This window comes from Rhyacophila brunnea, unplaced genomic scaffold (assembly GCF_057557595.1).
Source record: "Rhyacophila brunnea isolate RB1 unplaced genomic scaffold, BYU_Rbru_1.0 scaffold_9, whole genome shotgun sequence".
NCBI classification, from domain to species: domain Eukaryota; kingdom Metazoa; phylum Arthropoda; class Insecta; order Trichoptera; family Rhyacophilidae; genus Rhyacophila; species Rhyacophila brunnea.
Window position 1 is genome coordinate 17,770,175 of NW_028233361.1, and position 15,832 is coordinate 17,786,006.

At 32.2% G+C, this 15,832-nt stretch overlaps 1 protein-coding gene across 1 annotated transcript in view; it reads right to left on the reverse strand.

Annotated features, from left to right (window-relative positions):
• Positions 1-15,832, reverse strand: part of Nmdar2 (glutamate ionotropic receptor NMDA type subunit 2) — a 423,883-nt gene that overhangs the window by 279,428 nt on the left and 128,623 nt on the right. Inside the window, exon 6 of the mRNA XM_085959689.1 lies at positions 728-957. Within this exon, the coding sequence (XP_085815815.1) occupies positions 728-957 (230 nt within the window). The remainder of the gene's footprint in view (positions 1-727; positions 958-15,832) is intronic.

A 15,832-nucleotide genomic window follows, 5' to 3' on the forward strand; every position in this document is an offset into this window, starting at 1 on the left:
AGGGGCGTCACTGGATGAACATATTACATAAACAACATTTATTTGGTACTCACTCCTCTAGCCTGGAGTGATCTACGTGGTCAAGACTAACCTACCAAAAGGTATAAAATATGTCACAGTAACGAAACAAATGGCTCTACATTATATTAGAAAGCTTGAGCGTAAAATAATAAGAATAAAAAGCGTTAAATAATATTACCAAATGAAGTCATAAAGGTGCCACGACAGCACGATTTTAGTTTGAGCGGTTTAAATAGTAAACATTTGTAACATGTTCCAACGTGCTTAGAATAACAGTATTAGCTAATTTGCTTACCTAACGTAGTGCTTTTTCACTTTATAATAATACTCCTTCCTTATTTTTCCAGGAATTGGGAGCCTTTATATATTGTTACGTGTAGAAGATACTGTCTTTCTTTTTCAGTTATTTGAACATCCCTTACTCCATAGTTTGGATATAGATGTCTGCCCGTGGAAATAAATAATAATTAATAGTCTTAAGCTGTTTAGCCTAAAAATTTTAGTATCTTTTATAATATCAAGTTACTGAATAAACTAAGGTGGCGTCACCAAAATAAACCGTATTTTCTGTCAACGGTTGTTCAACATTTTTATAGTATCACCACTCTGTTCTCTCTCGTTCTTGTTCGGATTGCCAAGATTACGAGGTACCAGTCGAGTAAGTAAACACTTAAAAAAATCAAAAGTTAGTTTAAAAATCACTCACTCGGCCATATCTGTTTCTGCAGCAACTCGGCAAAGAACTCCTCGATCCATGGAGCATTTTCCCGTAATGGGGTCTGGGGGTGCAAGATTTATGTACGGAGGCTCTTCCAAAAATGTGATCTTCAGGTGAAACTTTTCTGGTACTCCTTGAGGTGGCGTATGGGAATTTCCTGGCCAGACAATATCTTTTATGTCGAGACCTTCCTTTTGCCAAGATTTCCATACACCGATCTGTAAAAAAAGAATAAAGCATATTTGAATATTGACTGTCAACTTGACAACGTAAAATATTATCTGCGATGAAAAATGTGAACTAGGAAGGAACTAAAACCGAAAACCTCAACAATAAACAAAATTTTTGCCATATTATAATGAAAATTAATCAAACCATAGTGTGGTGCTACGGTTGTTTTACTAGCTGTGTCTACCAATTGAATACGTAGCAAGCAACTTTATTTACAAATAATTTATATTGTAGAATATTTTCATTAATTATTACTATGGTATCGAAAATCATATTAAAAAATTATTCAAAGATTTTTCTACAATTATAACAAAAATGTGCATTTTAATCTTATTTATACATCATATCATTATTTATGGTTATTTTAATGATACCTATATAGTGACAATACCAAACCTCTATTCGAAAGAACTTAAAAAATTTCAAGGTGTTCGCAGAAACTTGATTATAAGTTCTAAAAAAATGTTGAAATATATTATATATTTGTATAACTTGAAATCTACTTTACTTATATAATAATCTATACCGTAACTAATAGATTAATTCTAATTGAATTATACGTATAACATTAAAATTGTTATATACGAAGTATTTGTCAACCGAATACTGTTAGAATATATTGTAACAAAAATATGTATTGAATTCTGAGTTTTTTAAGTCACTTGTAATATTTTATTATATCCTTAAAAAATAACCTAACGAAAAAAATTATGAGCAAAAGCTGTTTATTTAACAAGATAAATACTCAACTTTACTTATATTTAAAAACAAATAAAGCAAATCACAGTGACAATGCTTTTTTAACTAAACATGTTTTAACTTATTTGCTCATCCCATTCCGTTAAACATGGGAACACAAACATAATGAGAAGTATGGAGAAATGTGGGATAAACTGAAAATATTTTTTACATATAAGAATATGTTGCTAACCATTAAAATTAGTCACGTAATCAAAATGTGATTTCTAGTAATATTTAAGAACATTTAAGAGGTTTTGTATTTTAATCATTATATTTCCTGACTGTCAAAGTAATAAACAAATTTAGATTCGAAATCTTTTTCTATGGTCACTAACTTTGCACTTCTATCATATTCTTAGGCTTAAACACATAATAATATGCATTTTTGTGACGATTTCAGAGATGTGTACATTGTTGTAATAATTATATTATTATCTTATATCGGCTCACATAACACAGAGTGTAAGTCGCTGGCTTTTCACTCGGGGGTTGCAGTTTTGATTACCGGTGAGGTCACAATGTATTTACATAATATAATATGTAATTTACTGAAGCCTGGGAGTCTTGCCACTGTAATTGGGCCTCGTGGTTTAATGTGATGTTTAATAAAGAATAAAATCGTAATTATCAAAAAAATGTAATAAATATAATAAGTAGAACAATTTATTTATTTACAAGTTATGTGCACTTTGGAATATTTATATATTTCAATTAGTTTAATTCTCACAGCTAATTTTATTTGAACATAACTGCTAAAAGAAAGCTCGAAAAGGATCGATTCTTTTTATAATCTTTTTTGAATATTAATCCGTATAATCTCTATATATATATAAATCTCGTGTCACGATGTTTGTGGTCGAACTCCTCCGAAATGGCTCCACAGATTTTTATAATTTTTTTAATGTATATTTATTAGGTATAAGAATAAGTCAACAAGTATATTTCATACCGCTAGGTGATTAGGGTATCTCTATCCAGAAAAATTTTCTTTTATTTTTTTGACAATTTTTTTTTTGTATTTTTTTTATTATTTGGCATTAAAAAATACTTATGACCCCAAATTTTAACCCTCCTAACCTTACCCTCTAATTTTTTTAACGCGATTTTATTATTTTTGTATGAACAAATTTAACCGTCGTTCGTATTTCAAACAGAACGAAATTATTTATGTTGTTGAATGACAGATGGCGCTACGTCCGAGAAGAATTCAAGAGAAGCGTCGCGTCATTTTGACATTTCATTCGGCATATCACAACGCAGTGCGTGCAAAATTTTGTACGATTTATTTTAATTTATCTATTTTTATGTGTGTGTATTACAGTGCACAATGCCAGCAAGACGCAAGGGGGCCATTTAGGCCGTCGAACGAATAAAGCAACAAACATGCAAAATAGTAGAGCAAAAAGAACAGACGAACAAATCCAACAAGAGAACAAAAACGTGCGTGTAAGCATGTCGCAATTGCGTGCATCTCTATCATAAGAGGCACGAGCTGAACGAAATCGACAACGACAATTGGAACGGAGCCAAGCGCGCCGGTTTGTAGTTAACACACGCAGAGCAAATGACCGACAACGCCAACAAGTACATCGAACATTTACATCCGCTTCGTTCCTTCGTCTCGCATTCGAGTACGAGCCAGATATTGAATATTCCGCTCATCTGAAAGTGCTGATTGGTGCTATGGACAAAGAATGTCTCCATATTTATGCGCTCAAATTCAAACATGAGTCAGCCGGGATGTGTTGCGTATCAAGAAAAGTGCAACTACCAGAAATTGAGATACCACCAGAACCATTGAACGGCTTGCTCATCGGCACTGTTCCAGATTCAAACCTGTTCCTGAATTCCATTCGCACATTCAATTCATGCTTCCAAATGACTTCGTTCGGAGCAACAGAAATAGTTCACAATACTGCGGCAAATGGTCAACAATTCCATTCTACGTTCAAAATCAAAGGCCAAGTATACCACAAAGTAGGCTCATTGCTGCCAATGCCAAACGAACCACATAAATTTTTACAAATCTACTTCATGTGCGGTGAGGACATCAATCATGTGGATGCACGTTGCGGCTACAATGGCCTCAATTCGCCTATTTCCAAGCGCATCGTCGGCGAACGGAAGCACAATGAATTATTGAAATTCTTCAAAGCACACATGCACGAATTGCAAAGTGACAATCAGGCTATTGTCATCAATCCTGATAAAACACCAGCTGGAGAACACGTGCGTCGATTCAATGCACCTATTGTTGACGAATTGCTGGAATCATGGTTGGCGACCGCACATCGACGCGAGAAATCGTGATTCGAAGAAGAAACAATAATCTGGAGTTCATCGCTGACACACACCGTTCATACGACGCTCTCCAATATCCGCTAATTTTCTGGAAGGGACAAGACGGATATTGCATAAACATTAAACAACGAGATCCTGTCACAGGTAATTCATTCATTATGAACATCATTAGTCATTTTGAATTAAGAAAATGAATGGTTGATGTTTTTTTCTTTTTATCGGCGGTCATCGTCTACAGCGCTCTATTCCTCTTTCTGTCATAGATCCCATCCCCACACACTTACGATTCATTCGTTATTTTTTATTTAACAACCAAAATATTCACTAGAAATAATTTATATGGCAGAACAACGTTTGCCGGGTCAGCTAGTAATAATATAAAAACGTGCGAACGGTAAAATTGCTAATGCCGACAGTCTTGCATCTGGCAAAGTTTACCCTCCTAATTTGCTTACAAACTAACTTGGCTGCGATAAATTGCAAACAATTACCAAGCTCGGACGTGAGCAGTGAACAAAACGTAAGCGTAAGAGTGGAACGTTTTGCTCATACCAGTAACTAGGGGTTGTATTTCAAATGCAACGAAACGAATTGCTGGGTATTTTTCGCATGATTTCAGTGATGCTAATATAATTTTAAATAAGAACAAATTTAGTTCTATTATATTAATATGTAGGGGGTGGGCATAGTTTGAGGCACTAAGCAGTCTTTTATTACAACGTTTTTATTAGCTCGTAATCTTATTTGTCCGATGGTTATTTATCCAGTACGAATCTTGCAATCGATTTTTAACTATTTTCCCAACTAGCTAGATATTTGAAACGATTAGAATATATCAAAACACGATGCCAATGCATTATTTTAATACTTTTAGCCATCTTTAAGTATAATTGAATTCATTTTCAGTTAATTATGTTTTGTATGAAAAGTTATTTCGGAAGAAATACGTAATCCAATCCACTATTATTGGTTGCTAAGTGGGTGGTCCTATAAACTAAATTATTAATAATATATACGTGCGTTATTTACTTCATATCGAGTACGAGTTTGAGCATACTGAGCATAATAATTGAACAGAAAATTTTAAAACGTTGTAGGTATATAAAAAGTTCTTTTTATCTTGTAATTATTTTCATTAATTTTAGAATGATTTTAAGCTATTTTTGAAAACTTAATGGCTTTTGGTCGGAGATAAAAAAAACAGTGGTTTATCCTTCGAATAGTTAAGAATAAGTATATTACAGTTTAGGAATAATCACATAATGTATTTCTTTTGATTTATCAGTTTATCTGTAACGCATAAACTGTCTCTCTCTAACGCAAGTAAATTTGCATGAGAAAGGGTTTATATTTTTATTGCACGATTGCATAAATATAAAACCCACAACGCACCCCTCCCATGGATGCTACACTTATAGTCACGTAGATGCATTTTACTCACACGTGTTGGTATCATTACCCTGTATTGATTTGATTTTATGATTATATACAAGATTGTATTATTGGATGTTACACAATAAACACGCGGTGGCGCTGCTATGATTTTTATACTATTATATTATAAGAATAAAAGAAGTATTCAATGTAATAAAATTAATTAAAAATAAAATGAAAGCAAGTAATGCACATAGCTTGAAGAATAGTCGATTTCTCGTAGACAATATCTAAAGCAATGGCCGAGTGGCTTAAGCGTCAACCTATAAGCTGGTGCGTCTGAAGTTCAAATCCTTGGTCTGGCAAATGCATATTTTGTTTTTTGATTTGTGTTTGAGTCAGACTATGGACCTAATAGGTTGAGCAAGTGGCTAACACCCATTTAAAATAAAGATGTCTATATAGCGCAGCGGAATGATGCAGGTTGACGATCTTAAAACTTTCACATTTATTAGATGTTTAAAATTTAAAATCTATGATAGTGAAAAACGTGTTTATATTCTTAATTACATTAAGAAAAAGAACATTTAGATAGTTATTTACAATAGTATTTTAATTTCAGATATATAAAACTTATGATTGCAATTTCATTTCTCGGATTATTGGGAAAATTATTAAATTTATAATATTTATTGATTTATTTCAAAGAACTCTTCATTTTCAAAGAAGTTCTCGACATTATTTGTTTTCATTTAGCTCTTTTTGGTATAACATGTGTTAACCAAAAACCAGCTCACGCATTCAAATTCAAATTTATTTTACATATATAATAAACATGACAATTTAAAAATTCAAAGCATTCACGGCATGACATAAAGTAAACTTTAAAACAAAAATACAGGGCAATATGAGTAAATAATACAATAAGTAATACAATAAGAAAAAAATAAAAAGTACACGGAAGCATACAGAGTGAACTAGGTTGATAGACCCTATCTTAAAAACTTATAAAACAACGTCCATCTAAATTCATCCTCACGTAAGTAACCTCACAAATATAAAATATATGTTAATATTAATTAAATGTAGTATTATATTGAATTTATATATTAATTTTATGTGTAATTGATACCCAATTAGTATTGTTGAATTTCTAATACTTGAGTATATTGAACCGCTATTAAGAACGTAAATTATGTATTCAAGTTTAATAAATAGATACAGTCAGTAGATTGTTCATAATCACTATCATAATAATATATATAGTGGCATAATTAATCATAATATATACATATAGATTGTTTTTTTTTACAAAAAAAAAATGATTTTTGATTTGTATAAATGTTTAGAAAAAACATAATTTAAATCCATCGCTCAATTTTATATCGTCAGGAAGCTGTTGAAATTTTTGGAACCTGTACGTTCACAAAAAAGTTATTGATTTTTGAAGAAAAAATTTTCAAAAAATATAATAAATATTTTTACCGCGCAATCAAATTGACAAGTACGTGGTCTGAGAAGAATTGTTTAAATCACGATTTATGTACAATTTAAATTTAAATTACTGATAAACACATCGTAAATATACGATATCGTTATTATAGATAGGGTTTTAGACCGATATCATACCCTTCATTACATACAAACTATTTAACATAGTATACAGCCAATACCATCTATGTAAATTATCAGTGGCGCACCCAGGATTTATTATTGGGGGGGGGGGGGGCAAGGAGGAGAATGTAAATTAGTCCCATAGGCTCTTTTTCTTCTTCATATAAATATTTTTACATATTTTCACAATACACGGCGATCTAGTTGTACAGTTTCTCCTAGTTTTTATTAAATTGGAGGCATAGTGGCGGTAACCGTTGATCGTGTCATCAGCGACTGGCGGATTGGAAGTGAACAGCAACCATGCTGAACATGTGTACCTAGTATGCTAAAAGATTACTTAAATAATATCGGCTGGGCTACCCGCTTGGTCTAGAGCAGTGTTTTCCAAAGTGTGGTACGCGTACCTCCTGGGGTACGGGAAGAGTTTGGTGGGGGTGTGCGCTGCACCGGGTTATGGCTACGCCTGGTGCAACAAGTATTAATACAATATCCATGCTAGAAGGTTTATCGCATGCGGAAGAAGAGTAATTGTTGGAATTATTAGCTTCAGACGGATTCTTGCAAAATAAATATAAGGAGTGTACTTAAACATCATTTAGGTTGCAAATGCAACATGTGTATCCAGTTTTAACAGAGACATTCCTGAAATACATCTTGCCTTTTCCAACTTCATATCTATCTGAAGTTGCTTTTTCAGCATTTGTAGACATTACGTAACAGCCTTTTGGGTGTGGTACCGCACCTCAGATTAAAATTAATAACTAATGAATGTTATTTTTTATAATATAACTTTTATTTATATTTTATTATGAATGAATTTTATTTTTCGTTTATTATTATTTTGTTTATGTACTACAAAAGGAATATATAAATATATTTTGATTGTTATTAAAGTACTTAAATGCATTTTTCTTTGACGAGGAGTACTCAGTGTTACGAAAATTATAGAAGGGGTACACAGATCTCGAAAGTTTGGGGAACACTGGTCTAAAGAGCTACAATATTTATGCCAAATTCCACCGAAAAAAATGTTCTTTTGATATACACCACCACCGTGGTGGGTGTAGTCATTCTTTTCGCCGAATGTTTATCGTATATTTTTGGTTTTTCAATATTGAGGTTCCAACATATTAATCGAAAATGGACAAAAAAGTATTATTGCATTTAAATTATACACAACCTACTCAATACAACACAGCCTAATATCTCGTTTATCGATCTTTTGTCTATTGCACTCGGTGTACCTACACCATGGCCCCCACATCCTGAAACGGGCCCTCAGGCTAGGGCAGTGGTCGGCAAACTGCGGCTCTTTGGCCTCTTGAGTGCGGGTCTGCCACAGATGCTCTCTGCCATATTTGACTTGGCTACAAAGAAGAAGCAAAGAAAATGGAAGAGGATAACCGTAAATGTAATGTTGAATAGACCGAGACTTCGCGTTTATTCAAAACTTAAATGGCTTACCGACCTGTATCTATGTGTCGGGAAAAATTGGCGCATTGAAATTTAGAAAGATACAACTAAAAACTCGTAATTTTGCGCTAAATATTCTGTCGATGATGCAAAGAAGAAAGCAGCTGAGGAGAAGAGTCAATAAAAATAAAGTTCTATATTTAATTAGGTACTGAATAAAATCTGTCAACAATGCTAATTCTGCATATTTTGTGGTTGGTAAAAAGATTTCCAAGAGAGGAAATCAAGAGTAAATTATTAAGAAATCGATTTATTGATGAGAACCTGGAATCGTGCTTAAAATTAAATCAACAACATACGAACCTGACTTACCCAAACTTTTCAAGGAGATGTAAGGCCATTATTCACATTGAGTTTGTCAGTCATTGTCATGATTAAATTTTATGGATACCTGACTTACAATTTAATTTTTAATAATAAATAAGATCATTATTACGTATGATATTCAATTTTATTCAGTGTACCTACCTATAATTTAATTAGGACTTAAAACTTTAACTAAAGTTTATTAAGTAAATTAGCAATGTACCTACTTACTACCTACGTATATAATTTAAGTTTAAGAAATTTGGCTCTCAAAAGAAATCTCAATCGTTGTACTGTTGATATTTGTCTCTATTGACTAATGAGTTTGCCGACCACTGGGCTAGGGTATTTGACGGGCCCCCTATCCACGGCTTAGATTAAAGGCAGTGTGAAATACTACATTAACGTTTTTCAAATTGTGTTTAAGTTCAAATTGAGGGTACTTATACAGTGAATTATTGGCGATTTTCAATACATCTACTTTAATAATGGAGCTATCGAGTATCGACACATAATAATCAGAAAATATATTGGACAATTATATAAATTAAAATGTTCATAGTCATGAAGTATAATAGCGCCGCAGGCGACTTTTTTTACTATAAAGCTAATTTATGATGTGTGTTTATCTCACTTATCTGGTCAACCCGACACGCCAGGCCCCCACAGCCCGGGCCCCCAGGTTAGAGCCCTGCCAACCCTCCCCAGCAGCCATGACCTATACCACTCCTGAATTCAGGTGGACACCGAGAATTTCATTAGGGAACGGGTTTCTAAAAAAACCTGACATTAGTGTTTCGAAATTTTTGTGTTATAAATAAAAATCTTAGAAATTTTACTAAAAAGGGTGCTGGAGAATTACAAATCATTTTTTGCCGTGTTGTTTGTCTAAGCCCAAGGTATAGTTTATTGGCTTTCGATTTCAATGTGTAAAATCATTCTGATGATTTTCATATTTTGGGGGGGGGGGCGAGGCCCCCTGCCCCCCTCCTGGGTGCGCCACTATAAATTATATATTATTACATTTTTAATGTCTATAAATGTTTTATAATAAACCTCCTACTTTACCAATGTAGATTGGATAATTGAAAAAATAAGCTATTAATTCTAGTTTGACATTGGATTTAGTTCGATGTACATTTAATTTTCAATGTATTTTAAGTTATATTGAAATAAAAAATTTATTTCACTCAATCATAAGACATAAAGAAATAAGTGTTCAATAAGTGAAATCTGTATCTAGTATTATTGTTTATTTATGGTTTTTATGAATCTGTGATATTTGTATTTCATATGAAATGGAACATTAAAAATAATCTTGTATTATCTTTGTTTGTATTGTTACTGTATTAATGGTTGCATTCTGAATATTAAGTGAATACAGGTGGACCTCGACTTACGAACGTTCGACTTTCGCACAATTCGCTATTTCGCACATTTCAAAAAAAAACGTTTTTTTAAAACGTCGCGCTGGCCGTAGGGTTAAGATATCCCCTTCTCGCTCGCTCACAAGCAAGTGCATTTCTTGCGTCACTTGCATCCTGCTCGCACCCGTCACTTTGCTTGTGAGCTAGCTAAGATAGGTGTCTTGCGCAGGAGCGCGTGCGGGCGTGTCATGTTGTGCGTTTTGCTAATTTTCTTCATTTGAAATACTTCACCCTAAAAATTTATAAACATGAGTGAGAAACAAAAAAACTGCAATGTTGATACGAACAAAAAAAAAATCAAGGACTTATACACTTCACATGACGCTTTGATTGCGGTGAATCTTTTGCTTCAATCGGACGTTCGTATGATACAAACAGGTCTACAACGATATGTTCAATTTTGAAAAATTAAAATAAAATTAAGGAATACGTTCAAAATTGTGGAAATATATTATCTTTAAAGGTTGTTTCTAAAGGACACGGCATAGTTATGGATGAAATGGAAAAACATTTGTCATCATGGATCGACGACCAACATCAAAAAAATGTCCCTCTGAATATTTCAATTATTCAAGCGAAGGCTCTTAGTTTGTACAAAGATTGGAAGGCTAGAAAAAGAAGATTCTAACATGATTTTTCAAGCAAGTAACAGTTGCTTTATTCTAAATTCACTGGAAAATCGGCTGATGCGGATAACGATGCTGCAAAAGAATTTATTTCCTCATTATCCAAAATTATTGAAGATGGAGAATATTCCTCTAGCCAAATATTTAATGTAGATGACACAGGTTTATTTTGTAAAAAAAATCCTAGTCGTACATTCTTATCTAAGGAAGAATCAGTTGCCCCAGGGCACAAACCTTCTAAAAACCGATTGACATTGCTTCTTGGTGGAAACTTGGCTGGTGATTTAAAATTGATGCCAATGTTAATTTATCAACCAGAAAATCCTAGAGCATTGAAAGGGAAGGATAAAGAATTGCTTACAGTAATCAAATAAAAAAAACCTTGGTTTACTGCGTTATTATTAAAAGATTGGTTCACTTTAAATTTCGTGCAAGCAGTTAAGCAATATTGTAAAGTTAATGATTTACCATTTAAAATATTTTATTTAAAATAAGAAAAAGAAGCGTAGCAAAGAGCTAACTCTTGATAACTTTTTAAGGGAAACACCCGCAAACCCCACTTAAACATGTCTCTTAAACATCTTATATTTACTTGATAAATAAATATTTCAAAATACACACAATTTAATTTTTTTTACTTCCCTCTACTTTCGAACATTCAACATTCGCACACCTTTTCAGGAACCAATTATGTGCGAAAGTCGAGGTCCTCCTGTATAATAATGTGAAAAAGCTATTGATACTGTAAGGCTCAGTGCAGATAGGCGGGTTCCGCTCATATTGAACCACGTGGTTTGAACCAATCTCGGAGCTTCAATTATACACGAAAGTCAAAAAAGCAGTATGTTTTTGGGTGGTCTATAAAAATCAAAGAAAAAAACAATATTAGTTGCACCCAATATTAAGAGATAGAACAAAACAAATTGAGAACACTTAAAAAACTATTTTAACTATTTCAGAATGACGATAAAATTATTCAACAAATTAGTTGCAATAATTCGAGTGCTTAAAGTCAATTAACGTTATCTAGAAAAACGTGTTCTTTTTAGAAATAATGTTATTTTACATTTCCGGCTACATGATAGTCAAACAACGTTATGTCAATCTTTTTTAATTTCTTCTTAAATCGTCAGTAAAGTTTAACATTAACTACATAAGTTACCCTTGTTTTCATATTTTTTGAAAACTATTCCTATAAATTTTAAAATCATCATAAGCAAGATTAATATACAATACACAACAAATTATAAAATATGAATATTAGGTTTTAAATAAACATTTCCCTTGTTGAGTTACAAGAATTTAAAATAACGATTTCTGGCTCTCCTATAAAGTTGCACTTTTGTAGATAGTGTTGTTTGACATTAAGCCCTTGAATTCTAGAAGAAAGTTTGGATACTTATATGATAGTGTATCAGATATCTCTGCTTTGATCTAAATATAGAGATTAGCTCTGAATATTCCAAACTGTATATCTTTTCTCTACTTTATCAATAAAAAATTATGATGTGTTCAAGCACTCCATTATCACAATACGTCCATACCGCGTCGTTTCCATTTTTCAATTGAATATCCTGTAGGCATTCCATAGAAACAAAGCTACATGGATTCCAAGCAGGATACATTTTTTGGTGGTTGACTTGCGGATTGCTGTTCCACGGGGACAAATGTAAACGAATATATTTATACTATTATAAATTGGCTTTGCGCGGATCAGACCGCACATTTTGCAACCGCGCGGAATCCGCTGTGTCTGAACAAAGCTTAAAAGACAGATGGATATACGTATATAATACTGACCTGCTAAGTAAAAAGACAGTGTTTTTAGTTTTAGTGAAGTGAGAACCCAAGTTTTAAACTACCCTTTCTCTTATATTATGTAAAATTATTGGATTGTTTTGATATACAGACTGTCTTTTTACTCAACAGGGTAGTATTAGTGGATTCAATTTTTTTATATCTTCAACAAAAGGATGGTAAATAGTATATAACAGAAGTTCAAATATGTATAGCATGTGATGAGAAGTATAAAATATGCATATTATTATATTGTAATGAAAAGTTTGAAAAAATGTTGGAAGAATATAAAATATCTCATGATAAGGTAGTTTTCGTTAATATATTGGCAGTACTGTTTTATATCAATTTACAAAATTTCATTAAGTTACCCTTAACATACAAAGTATGAGTAATTTAACTTGAGACTATTTATTTTTGACTGAACAAAATAAATAATTGCACAGATTTTCGTGTGCTGTTTTGGCTCTGGAGGGTCCCGATTGAAAGGAATAAAATTAAGATGCTTTTACTGAAAAGATCAAAAGGGGGTACTAATTCTGAATAATTATTATAAAACATAAGATTCATGGTTGGAGAAACCTCTTGAAGTTCTTGGAAGAAATGAATAAGGGTTCCTTGGCTTAAGAATAAATTAATAAGCTTGAATTTTTTTTGCCAGGGGCTTAATAAGAGTAATGAATATATTCATGGTTCCTAATTAAAAATGGTTATCATATTATTAATAATAACAATTTATGATAAAAGTTATAACTTATTTTCAGTCTTTTACTATAGCATATCTACGATATTGCTATGGTAAAATTGCCGTAGTCCTACGGCAGTGCTACGGTTCTACGTTTCAGACAGCAGACGTATTTATCTATCTAAAATTCTGACTGAATGAAAGTCCGACCACTAATAAAACAACGCGTCACTTTATTAAGATGACACCCACTCATATATTCTCAGGGATTTGGGTAAACCATAAATATAAGCTTTGAATAGAAATATCGTCTGTTATAGACGGGTAGACAAGGAGGCTAAAACTTTACAACAAAAGTTTAGAAATTATCAAAAAATTGATTATGCGAAATAAAGTAAATAGTATAATATTATTATTTATTTGATAATTTTGGGAGTACACTTGAACGACAGCATCATACACATACTCGAATTCATCTGCAGATTCGTCAGTTGTTGGTGAGAATTTACCACAATGTACTTTACGTGGCTGCGATTTGTAGTTTGGATGGCACTTAGGAGGGCGACACTCTCTGTGCTTGTTAAATGCTTCGATAACAAAGCATGAGCAAAAGATAAAATTAATAAATAAGCATTTAAAAGAAAAAAATACATGTATTAAATTTTGAACCCAAGAGAAGGAATCCGTTTTACGCTAAAAACAAAATGATCTTTTTATAGTTGTTTTGAAATATTTATGCTATTTTGCTATTTTGAGCTGTAAACCCATCTTTATAACGGTCGACTATCACCTTCCTAAGGTATCTTTATAGCCCGAGACAACTGTCAACGTAACTGATTTAAATTAGAATTAAAAAAAACTTTGTTTCAAAACCATTATAATGGATTTCTAACAAATAAACGATAGTTCAGTTAATTAATGAATATATTTTTTATTTATTTTTGGTATATTCTAATGGAAGAAATTGGTATCTGCGCATATATTCTATATACAAGACTGCTTTCGGCCTTTACAAAAACTAAATAGGGTAGAAAAATATCGAAATATTAACTCTTATTGTAACAATTACGATAAGTTAGCCATCTGAACTATCAAAACTGTCTATCTCACTCTAAAAACTAACTTATTGTAATTGTTACACTAAGTGCTAATACTTGGATAATTTTCTACCCTAGATGGTAGCCGAAAGCAGTCTTGTGTACAGAATAAATATACAGATGTGTTACAAGGCACTACAATATTATACAGTTTAATTAAAACAAAAAAACATCGCGTTTGGCGTACACTAACTATATTGCGATTTTTGAATAATTCAGTTTTCATATCTAAGAAGGGCATACGATATTCAGCAATGCAATGACTTCAAGTAGAAGATAAATCGGGAAGAGAGGGCTTACAAGAGATTATCGTCACTTGCCGTTCGCCTGAGGTCATACAGGTAAAAAGTCACTTGATTATTGTCCTTTGATAAGCTAGCATCTCGTGTCGGCTGCAATTATTATACAATTATATTTATAATAATTAGTGTCATACCCCGTGATCGTCTTTTTTACAACGTTTTTATTAGCTCATATTCTTGTTTGTCCGGTGGCTGTTTGTCCAGTACAAATCTTGAAATCGATTTTTAACTAACTTCCCGACTAGCAAGACATTTGAAATTTTTAAAATATATCAGAACACTATGTCAATGCATTCTTTTAATACTTTTAGCCATCTTTAAGCAGAATTGAATTCATTTTCAGTTAATTCGGTTTTGTATAGAAAGTTATTTCAGAAAAATCTGTAAAAAGTTAAAGACTATTATTGGTTGCTAAGGGGGTGGTCCTAGCAACTAAATTATTAATATGTACGTGCGTTACTATGGAAATCAAAATTAAATGTCAAAATGACATTTCAGTATTCTATATTTTTTGTTTGTTTGTTTGTTTGTTTTTTATTTACTTCATATCATGTACAAGTTTGAGCATATTGAGCGTAATAATTCAACAGAAAATTTAAAACGTTGTATATAAATATTTTTTTTATCTTGTTTATTTAAATAAATAACTTTCCACTGACATTCTGTAATTGGTTATATTAAATTCGCCACCCACATTCCTAACAATGTATTATATTATGATACCATATTGAGAAAAAAACTTATTTTTTAATATGAATCGTACGAGGGTACAGTGTAAACATAAACCTTTGCAAACGCCACGTTTCTGATCACGTATATAAAGCAATATTAAACAATTTTCAGACTGAATTGTTTTCAAAACCAAAACTACTATATCCGCAGAGTTAGATAAAATCAATCAGAGCTTATACTTAAGTCCATATGCCTAACTTATACACATGTGCAGTCATTTGAGACGATTCAATTAGGAACAGCTTACGCTTATGTCCGATTCAATAAATTACCAAACTAACATGACCGAAATGTATTTACACATGGCAGGGTTTTAATACTCGCCAATTCACCACTTCAAACTAATTTTCTTACTTATACAACTTGTGTGTGAGATTTTATCAA